Source organism: Trichomycterus rosablanca, chromosome 9 (genome assembly GCF_030014385.1).
Source record: "Trichomycterus rosablanca isolate fTriRos1 chromosome 9, fTriRos1.hap1, whole genome shotgun sequence".
In the NCBI taxonomy this organism is placed as follows: domain Eukaryota; kingdom Metazoa; phylum Chordata; class Actinopteri; order Siluriformes; family Trichomycteridae; genus Trichomycterus; species Trichomycterus rosablanca.
The window spans coordinates 38103271-38114282 of NC_085996.1; the positions used below are offsets into that span (position 1 = coordinate 38103271).

At 46.1% G+C, this 11012-nt stretch overlaps 1 protein-coding gene across 3 annotated transcripts; it reads right to left on the reverse strand.

Annotated features, from left to right (window-relative positions):
- Positions 1-243: 243 nt before the first annotated feature.
- On the reverse strand, positions 244-10704 carry sipa1l1 (signal-induced proliferation-associated 1 like 1). Of its 3 annotated transcripts, none has more exons than XM_063002380.1 (10): positions 10410-10704; positions 10212-10309; positions 9300-9739; positions 8812-9033; positions 6721-6880; positions 4728-4962; positions 3597-3737; positions 2263-2374; positions 2105-2180; positions 244-1154 (listed from the first exon to the last, which is right to left on the reverse strand). In XM_063002380.1, the coding sequence occupies exons 1-10, from the start codon at positions 10540-10542 to the stop codon at positions 1011-1013; spliced, it is 1761 nt and encodes a 586-aa protein (XP_062858450.1). In that variant the 5' UTR covers positions 10543-10704; the 3' UTR covers positions 244-1010. The 3 variants fall into 3 exon arrangements, with proteins under 3 accessions (XP_062858450.1, XP_062858449.1, XP_062858448.1); XM_063002379.1 differs by having other exon boundaries at positions 3597-3740; XM_063002378.1 differs by having other exon boundaries at positions 3597-3770.
- Between the last annotated feature and the right edge of the window lie 308 nt (positions 10705-11012).

Here is an 11012-nt window from a genome sequence, read left to right on the forward strand (position 1 = left end):
CCTGTGTCTAACACGAACTACGATGGTCTAATTCTGGCCACGGGAAGAAATAAACACAAACTGAAATAGAATGCGGAATCACTGTTCACCACTAGATGGCACTAAAACAACACAACAAGAGCAGGCTGGTGCACCACAAGCACACAAGATACTCGGCGTCAAGCGGAACTCTGCTGAAATGAAATCAACTCAAATAAAACATCGAAATAATGAGCAACCTCTGTCTGAAAATAAACACCGATGTACTGTATGCATATAGCAACTAATTTATTTATAATACAAAGAAAATAAATAAGAATTGTTCCCAAAAAAAGTCTTCAGATCCCACGTCTGCTGGAGAGTCTTCGGCGCTCGTACCGCAGGCCTGCGATGCCTAATTGCTTTTATATTCGATCCGAAAGCTCATGGTATTCAAGTCCGGTGGCATCGATCTTCCTGCTATTGCTTGTGAAAAAAAACGCCGAGATGAAACCCTCGAGGCGGCGCGTCGTCCCGAATAAACGACTCGCTCCCGCGGCACCTCGGGAGGACGCGGCTCCCTCGTTTTGAAATGCTAATGGCTGATTGTGCTGCTGCATTGCAGATCGCAGATTGTACCTCCCGCTCGACCGGCCTCGCTAATAAACGAGGCTCGGAAAAAAAAAAAAAAAAAAAAAACAGAGAGAAAGAAGGAAGAAGGAGAAACACAAACTCCAAAAGCACAGTGAGCCAGCAATACTTCACAAGACAGCTTTTACAGCAGGAAAATGATCCCCGAATCGACCTTCCTCATCTTCAGAAGGGGGCGGACGTCTCCTGAAAACGAAAACCGGGACCGTCCGGAGGAAATGAAGAGAAAAGTCTCGGAAAAGAAGAAAGGAGTGACGTTTCTGGGTCACAGACGGGTTACGGGATGCTGGGCCGCGTGTACGGAGGCGTCGGTTGTGTTGGTCCCTGTATCGCCTCCACCCAGAACAGCAGGGAGCTCCGGGGAGGGGCGCGGAACGACCCCCTGCTGCTCCGAGACACGCTCAGTTCAGGTCGATGGTGTTAAAGACCCACTCTGTAAACTTTTTGAGTTTGGCAGCCGAGTTCTGCGACTCCTCCTGGAGCCTCTGGTTGTCCTCCCACAGCCTCTTGATCTGAGCCTGCAGCTTCAGCTTCTCCTCTCGTTCCTGCAGAGACAAAATCCACACGCTTACACACTGTCTATTAAATTATTAACGTTAAAACACTCACTGTCCATGTTATCAGCTTCACTTACCATATAGAAGCACTTTGTAGTTCTACAATTACTGACTGTAGTCCATCTGTTTCTCTACATGCTTTGTTAGCCCCCTTTCATGCTGTTCTTCAATGGTCAGGACCCCCACAGGACCACCACAGAGTAGGTATTATTTAGGTGGTGGATGATTCTCAGCACTGCAGTGACACTGACATGGTGGTGGTGTGTTAGTGTGTGTTGTGCTGGTATGAGTGGATAAAACACAGCAGCGCTGATGGAGTTTTGAAACGCCTCACTGTCACTGCTGGACTGAAAATAGTCCACCAACCAAAAACATTCAGCCAACAGCGCCCCGTGGGGAGCGTCCTGTGACCACTGATGAAGGTCTAGAAGATGGCCGACTCAAACAGCAGCAACAGATGAGCGCTCGTCTTTACATCTGACTTTACATCTACAAGGTGGACCAACTAGGTAGGAGTGTCTAATAGAGTGGACAGTGAGTGGACACGGTATTTAAAAACTCCAGCAGCGCTGCTGTGTCTGATCCACTCATACCAGCACAACACACACTAACACACCACCACCATGTCAGTGTCACTGCAGTGCTGAGAATGATCCACCACCTAAATAATACCTGCTCTGTGGTGGTCCTGTGGGGGTCCTGACCATTGAAGAACAGCATGAAAGGGGGCTAACAAAGCATGTAGAGAAACAGATGGACTACAGTCAGTAATTGTAGAACTACAAAGTGCTTCTATTTGGTAACTGGAGCTGATAACATGGACAGTGAGTGTAGAAACAAGGAGGTGGTTTAATGTTACGGTTGATCCATTTTATATTTTTATTTTTACGGCTGCGAGGTAGATTAAATAATATTAAGGATTTTATAAAAGTCATTACCTTCTTTAAATCTTCCTGCAGCATCTTGACCAGAGCCTCGAGCTGAGAAACCTTCCCAAAACCACCAGGCCCTTCACTGAGGAGCACAGAGGATTCTCTCAGCATCTATCCTGATCAGTTTAGTCACTATAAGGTTGTGAGAAGTGACATGAACCCACCTGGGGGAGAGTCGGGTGTGGGGTACGGCCTGCAGCTCCAGCTGCTGCGGAGTCACCGAGCTCTCGGCACGATGACTGATGTCCTGAGAACTGAACATGAACCCTCTCTGAACTGAAAAAGGGAGCAGAGAAGTCAACGGGGTGAAAGAAGCAAAGAACATGAAATAAACACAGTCATGGACAATTTAGTATCTCCAGTTCACCTCACTTGCACGTCTTTGGACTGTAGGAGGAAACCGGAGCTCCTGAAGGAAACCCACACAGACACGGGGAGAACATGCAAACTCCACACAGAAAGGACACGGGCCGCCCCACCTGGGGATCGAACCCAGGACCTACTTGCTGTGAGGTGACAGTGCTACCCACTGACCACCATGCCACCGAAAGGCAGATAAGAAAGAGACAGTAACGAGTTAACGATGACGTTATAAATCTTAAATGCTTTACACAGAGACATGCACTGTAACCCCACTAAAACACTTTTTTCCACAGCACGATAGTCTATGGCAGTGGTCCTCAACCACCGGGGTCATTTATTACCGGGCCGCACAGAAAGCATAAATAATTAGAGATCACTACAAGAGCAATTACATTTCCAAAACACTTTGAGTGTTATTGTCTTCAATCACCACTAGGTGGGAGCAGCGTCTCGTTGCATCGAAAAAAGCTCAGGATTCACACTGATTTTCCATTCTATAGTTCTTCTATTTAAAATCCTCCCGCCCCCAACAGTCCTTGAAATTATATCTTATATGAACCTGATCCACTGGTCTATCGTACAGCCTGTGATCCCACATATAAGGTGCATTCACATGAGAAGCGACAAAACCGCGAGCCTCGTGACAAACTGACGCTTTGTTCAGCGCTTGGCTTGATTGGTGCGGTAAATCGTCATCAAAGTCTGAATATGAGACAAATCTGTGTTAGTGTGGAATAAGCGTCAGATCCAGGGTTACAGCTCCACATGTATCTGTGTTTATCTGGATTTTCCTCCCCGTTTCACTTTTAAACTTGTGTTACAGCTCCAGCTTCTGAGAAATTGTGAGAATCAGATTTTCCAGTCGGCGCAAAAGCCGTTTCGCTGCTTCTCATGTGAATGCGCCCCTAGTGGTCGTTTCCTCTGCCAAGTGACCAGTACTGTAACTCCCCATGATAATGTTGGTTACCCTTCTTGACCAGGGACCAAGCGTACCGAATCGTTGCTCTCTCATTAAGGGTCACGGTGGGTCTGACTCACTGGGTGTACAGTAGAAAACACCATTACCAGTTCACCAGTCCATTACAGCACACACAAACACACACACGGGGCAAAACAACAGAACAGAACATCTTACTGCGTGGGGGTCGCCCTTCGCCCTCGAAAGCGTTGGCAGCATCCACCAGGTGGCTCCAATCCAGCCCGCTGTCCGCGTCCGTGTCCGGCAGGGGCATGAGGCCCAGTTCTGGAGACGGTAACCTCTGGCGCTCGTTCAGTTCTGCTAGAGAGGTGTCAGACGCGGAGAGATCACCTGACCCACGGCCAATGAGAAAACACCACACGACGCATGTCAGCTGACTCCGAGTCTGGCTGTCCACTTACACAGACTGGCATGTAACCTGGCGCCGGGACCCGTTACCCACCGACGTACAATAGCGGGCATTCATTATCAGAAAGATTTGGGGGGTTTATGATGTACAGTAACGGTGGCTAATGAATATTTAAACATATTTAGTGTTTAATAAATCAAATGTAATTTTCAGCACATGTTAAAGTCTCGCAAGTTCATCCCTGCTTCATTTTTAATGCATTTCACCTTGATTTTCCTCCCAATTTAGTCGTATCCAACTACCCAATCCGCATTTTACTTCCTCTACTGTTGCAGATCCCCACTCCTGACCAAGGAGAGCCGTGACTATCAAACGCTCTCATCCGACACAAGTGCTGCAGCCGAGCGCTTCTTTTCACCTGCACGAGGCAGGTTCATATGAAGATCCGTATCGCGCACAGAGAGTCAGGCACCAATCTCCATTATCCCCCGTCTCTGTGCAGCACCATGGATCAGCCAGCAGAGGTCGTAATTGCAGCAGTTATGAGGAATCCGCTCAGACACTCCCACCCTCGGACCAATTGTTGTCCGTACAGATGCCCAGCCTGCTGGTAGCAGAGCTGAGATTCAAACTTGTGAGTTTGAGACGTCAGCTTTGGTAGCACATCCCTACCACTAATACAAAAAAGTTCTGTTTGGCTGTTAACAGGTGAGACAGGTTTATTTTTTGTAATGTTATTTCTCTATCAAATAATGTTTGAAATCTTGCCTTTCTGAAGTCTATCTATATAGTCCACAAGGCCACTTTTAATGATCCAAGTACTTTCAAAGTGCCACTAATGAGGAAAGTCAAACGGAGCTACTCCTGTACCTCAGCCTAGCTGTTTTTGGTGCAATGTAACCTTTAGCGACGTGAGGCGGCACCTACGAGTTACTCACCGTGCATTTTGATGCCCAGTTTGTAGGACGGTCTGCGGAGAGGGGCGCCGCGGGTGGTGGGAGAGCGCGGCAGGGTGGAGCAGCTGAAGAGCACGTCGCTGGCCAGGGCCTGCTCCAGCGCCGTGTCGCCCATAGACGGCAAACGCTGGCCGCGGTAAATACTCTCGTCGGACAGGGTGCGGTGGAGAGAACGCCGGCCCGTCCCCGCGGCACCGGAGCAGGACGGCTGCAGGGGCTGAGAGACACAGAGAAGGTGTGAAGAGTAAGAAATCAGGGAAAGTCCAGCAAGGATAGAATAACAGCAGTTATAGTCACTGTTTAACAGCATGAGTACCAGCTAAGAGAAAAGGTTTTAATTTGACATAATAAGCAACAGACACCAACAGTCATGTCTGAAATCTTACTATACTGGATTTCTCTGTTTTTCTGTTTCTGTGTGGTGTTTACGCGGATCAGTTTGTACTGGACTCTCTCGGCTGGTGTTTGTTGTGGTTAACTGCTTTCTCTGCCCTTTCGAAGGGCCTGAACCCTGAACCGTGTTGACATGCACTGCTGTTAATCGCTGGCCTCCTGAACTGATGGCGTCTGGTGTTCTTTCGAGCACTGACATTTAAAAAAGCCATTTTAAGCCGCGTGCGAGCGGGGAGGTCGTCTGTGGTTCAGAAAGCGCATCGTTTATAATATTCATGTTCAAGTTAAAAAGGTTGGACATCAGGACTCTTGTTTTGCTGCTTTTTTAAACTAACAAAGAGAAAATTAGCGAAAATAATAATAAATTAATCATGCAAGATGACTATAATTTATCCACACCGACTTACAATTATGATTAAAAACAATTTGACTAATTGAGAGTTAAGAACCTCTCTGTGACCCTTCTCTTTCCACTTATTTCAGCAACCCACATTTTGTCCATTAATTTTTTTAAGCGACCCAGGCCACACAAACAACACATCTTTCTCCATCTGGTCTCACTGTGATTTACAAGATGTAACATCAAGCCTCCACAAGGTGGCGTTTTGGGTACAAGTTTATTTAATTATTATTTTTCTGTGCAACCCATTTTTTGGGGGGTTTGGAAAACCCTGGTCTGTGGTACAGTCTGTAATCCCACATGTAGTGACCAGTACTGTAACTAACTACCCATGATAATGTTGGTTACCCTTTTTAACCAGGGACTAAGCGTACCGAATCGGTCTTCTCATCAAGGGTCAGGGTGGGTCCGATTCACTGGGCGAAAGGTAGGAAACATCCTGAGCAGGTCGCCACTCCATCACAGAGGGCAAAACAAGAGAAAAGTGCCTTACTGCGTGGGGGTCGCCCTTCGCCCTCAAAAGCATTGGCAGCGTCCACCAGGTGGCTCAAATCCAGCAGAACCTTGCTCAGAGGTTCAAAAGTGGCAATTGTGGGGTTTGAACCGGCAACCTTCAGATTACTAGTCTTGTACCTTGAGCACTGAGCCACCTGTGACCCTGTTTTATATGTACATTGTAAAGAACCTGTAAGCCAATGTTAGCCAATTTTAGCACACAAGATTAAAAAAAAGCTAATTTTTTATAAACCAGAAGCAGCTCAACTTTCACTTCTACTCAGTACTTTTATACATAGCGACACATTTTGCTCCTCTTACCTATGTGGATCCCAAAAAAGTTAATGTAACTGTTCCATATTATTGTAGTATCAAGCTGTTCATTTAATTCAACAAAGCCCAAGGTCCTGCTGATATGAAACTCACGGTAGTGTTTCATATTATCCTCCTGAAAGCCAGCGGTCACATTTGGGGACATTACATTTTGGATTTGTTATGCCTTAAACCTCGTTCTGCACACTTTGGTCTGCCATCTAGTGGTACCAACACTAGATGCAACATAAAAAAAATTTTGGATAGCAGTTAACCGTCAACTATTAATACTTCAATACTGATTAAAAGAATTTGGTACATTTCGCATCCCTGACGTTGTAACTGTCCCGCTGCCATGATGCCAGGTGAAGATACCTTGTCCTCGTAGTGGATGGCAGGAGGACATTCCAGCGTGATGAGTTTCTTCATGTCCTCCTCCACATTAGACTTGCCCAGAGCTTGAGGTGAGTGCAGGTCTCTCAGGGAGGGCCGAGTCTGTGACGGAACTCCGTCCGCTCCCTCTCCCTGCGGCCTCCTGAAATACAGCAAATAAAACGTCCACATTCAGACCCCACTGCTTAAACCGAGACATTAAACAAGCAATTTTATTCAACACTCGATGTAAAACTAAGACATTAAATTATATAGATATTCCAGACGATAGATAGACAGACAGACAGATATATACAAAAAGTACAAGTAAATTGTGCTTCTGGCATAATAATAATAATAATAACAATAATAATAAAATCAGTATAGATAAAACATATATACAATATATGGGTTATAACTAAGTTTACACATATACAATAGGAGCAGTATTATACATTGTGGTGGGGGGATTGAGCCAACAACCTTCTGATCCCCCCCCCCCCCCCCCACCCGCCACCACCACAGCACGTAGATTTGGCTCATCAATGTTCAATTCATGATTAGTGATTTTCACTTTTGAACTGTCATACTCGCCTTTTACCACAAGGTGGCGACAGCGCCCTGACCAATCCGATGTCATACAGGCGACAAACAGAAAACTAGCATTAAAAATGTATTTATGCTAATTCATTTTCTTTAAAGTCTTACTACCATAAGCAATAAAAAATGAACTGTTTCACCATTTTACAACAGTCTGCTGATTTAATAATAGATTATTAGCTTTAATACTGGCTGTAAAAGGGAATAATGGAGAATAAACAGTGAGCAAATGAAAATGTTAAAGTCAAGCTTAGCTTGAATGGCTAACAATGATTAGCGTGTTCCTGTCTGAAGCCCTGAGCAGAACAGCTACAAAAGTACCACAGATGGTCCATAACAAGCTTTACTAGCAGAGACTGTAAAATATAGTTATGTACATCATATTTACTTATTTACTCCAGATACAGGTTTCATTACGGGACTATTTCGTTACTATTTTGGGAATATCCGACCCCCCACCACCACCATCGTTTATGTGTAGATTCCAAGCTGCATGACTGCACCGCTGAGATCTAAACCTCAGCAGTTGTGGTGGACTAGTATAATAGATAGGGTGGCCACTTCATAACCCCAAAAAGAAGGACATCAGTCCCCAAAAGGAGGATATCAGACCCCAAAAGGAGGATATCAGACCCCAAAAGAGGATATCAGACCCTAAAAAAGAGGACATCAGACCCTAAAAAAGAGGAGGATATCAGACCCTAAAAAAGAGGACATCAGACCTTAAAAAGAGGAGGATATCAGACCCTAAAAAAGAGGAGGATATCAGACCCTAAAAAAGAGGAGGATATCAGACCCTAAAAAAGAGGACATCAGACCTTAAAAAGAGGATATCAGACCCTAAAAAAGAGGACATCAGACCCCAAAAGAGGACATCAGTCCCCCCCAAAAAAGATATTAGACCCCAAAATAGAAGACATCATACCCCAAAAATGAGGACATCAGACCCTAAAAAGGAGGACATCAGACCCCCAAAAAGGAGGACCATCAGACTTCAAAATGGAGGACATAAGACCTTAAAAAGGAGGGCATCAGATCCTAAAAGGTGGACAAAAAGGAGGACATCAGACTCTAAAAAGGAGGATCACCATCAGACTCCAAAAAGGACACCAGACCCTAAAAAGGACATCAGACCCTAAAAAAGGACATCAGTCCCCCAAAAGGAGGGCATCAGACCCCAAAAAGGAAAACATCAGACCCCAAAAAAAGAAGACATCAGACCCCAAAAAAAGAGGAGATTAGACCTCAAAAAGGTGAACAAAAAGGAGGGCATCTGACCCCATAAGAGGACTGCGGACAGGCAGATGAAAAACTAATCTGTCCACCCCAAAAAACGGACATATTGACACTCTATAAATACACAGATGAGCCAAGTGCCCAAATTCTACACTCAAATTGTACAGACAGGTATGTATTCTTATTTCATGAGTCTAAACGTTTAACGTGACAGGATCAGAGTCTCGTGTGAGTTATTTGATGAGGATTCATGCTTACTTGCGTGTGTCTCCAAAGTCCACGGAGTTGATGGTGCTACCAGGCTTCCTCCAGCCGATCAGGTACTTGCTGGTGGCTCCCTGGCGAGGATAGAAGCTCTTCGGCCCTGGAGAGACTGAGCTCTGAGAGGAGGAAGAGGACGGCGAGGTGGCTGAAGGAGACTCGTCTCTGGGGGAGTTGTGGCTGGAGCCGAGCACGGCGGTGCTGCCCGAGTGTCGAGAGCTGTGGGGCAAAGCAAAGGGTTAACAGGTGAATTATTATGTTGGAACAGGATGTCCAACAAGCTCATAGTCAGGAAAAATTTGTATGTTAATAAAAAAAAATGTAAAAAGTTACTTTCTCAGCTCTAGAACCGCTAATTAAGTCGCCTTTGGTCTTTACTGAAACATTTTTTACAACATTTACAGTATTTTAGTCATTTCTGGTGATTAACGACCTGTTATAGGGTGTAATTTAGTAAGTACAGCAGTGTGTGTATGAGGGAGCACCTGGAGTGGGAGGTCAGGTCGCTGAGGCTGTAGGAGCTGCTGTCCCGCATGAGCAGGTGCGTCGGTGGGCTCCGTGTGGTCGGAGGCTCCGTGGCAGCCACGCTGGAGTCCGAAGCAGGAGGCGACCTCTCTAGCACCCTCCGGGAGCTATCAGACGGGCCATGCCAAGGCGAGGCGACCCTCTCTCGGGGTGCCGCGGCGCCCGGGGCCAGGAGGGAGCCGGCACTGCCGTGAGGGGCCCCGTAGGAGGCGGCGTCGATGCCGCTGTCGGCCGAGGAGCCCTGCAGGTAGCCGCCTCCGCCCAGACCGTTGGGCTCGGGGTCGGCCGAGTCTCCCGGCCCTCCGCTTCCGAGGTCGTACCACTTGTCGTCGCTGTGAGCTCCGCTGGACGCCGTGCTGGAGAGCGTGTTACTGCTCGAGTGGGAGTACGGGCCATCCGACTGCAGGAAGACAGAACGGGAGAGAGAGGATGAAAGGGAAGAAATAAACATTAGTAAGCCAACCAGATACAAGTTATTAAAACTGTATCCAAAATCTTGGGGACAATCAGGTAACTCCCCAAGCTTGAATCTCAGCTCTGCTACCGGCTGGCTGGGCGCCCACTAGCAGGCACAATTGGCAGTGCAGGCAACAGACAAAATTGGCCACTAGTCTACGGGTCTTCAAACACTGTGTAAGGACCCTGATTAGAAGCCCGAGGCGCCTGTACAGAAGTGGAGGAACATGGAAATAAGTGTGTGACTCCCTTTTTAAAATGTGCATGCTAAAAAAAAATAAAGATATTTTGTAATAAGGTCAAAGTCATTCCATTTTAATGAAACAAAATGATAGCTACATCCAAAACTGTTCTTTAACCGATTAATAATTACCAATTTACAAAAAAAAATCATGTCCAGAATCATCTTGACTCACCTGGCTGCTTTTTTTCGGTGACACATGAATGACCTGCTCCTGCCTCTGGATACGAGGCCCACCCGAGTACGAGGACCCAGACTTAGGGACGGGGGCATCTACAGAGACAACGATTAACACTGTTATGAGACGACTGTGCATTAAACGGGAGATTAGACGACATTAAACTGCTGCAGCATTTTAAACACGAGGACACACCAGCAGGGGAGCGAAAGACGCGTTCGAGAAACACTCGGCGGCTCATTATGCGAAGCAATATTATTACCCAGGCGCCGCCGCCGCCGCCACCCACACGCAGTAACGGCAAGAGCCGAGAGCATCGCTGCACCATCGCTGCACCTCACCCACCTCAAAGTTCTCCGCTATCAGAGCGAAACCAGATTTCAGTACCGTGTGTTCAGCTTCTGATTCTTCCTAGCTGTTTGTTCTGTGCAGTGATGGCATAGTTACCTTGAAAAAGTAATCTGATTACTGATTACTGATTACTCCTTTAAAAAGTAACTTAGTTACTTTATGGATTACTTGATTTTAAAAGTAACTAAGTTAGATTACAAGTTACTTTATTAGTTATATAATGCGGAATATTTCAAAGATATTCCTTTGCAATACTTTATCATTTGGCTGCCAACTTGTGTGTACTGATGAGACTCAATTGAATCCCAGAACATGCTAGTGTGAATGCATGGAAAACCAATCTTAATTTTCTTTCAAGAATATGATACAGACTGACCAACACTATTACGCTAAATCAGCATTGAAAATTGACTTTACTTTTAATAGCCTTCTACAATGCTGGGGCTT

What these genes read in the sequence shown, in the direction of transcription:
- sipa1l1 (XM_063002378.1), bottom strand. Translation starts at nt 10,542, where the DNA reads ATGGTGCAGCGATGCTCTCGGCTCTTGCCGTTACTGCGTGTGGGTGGC. An exon ending in CACCGAAAAAAAGCAGCCAG is followed by an intron (nt 9,740 to 10,211) that starts GTGAGTCAAGAT and finishes GTCTTCCTGCAG; the next exon opens with TCGGATGGCCCGTACTCCCA. An exon ending in CCATCCACTACGAGGACAAG is followed by an intron (nt 4,963 to 6,720) that starts GTATCTTCACCT and finishes TGTGTCTCTCAG; the next exon opens with CCCCTGCAGCCGTCCTGCTC.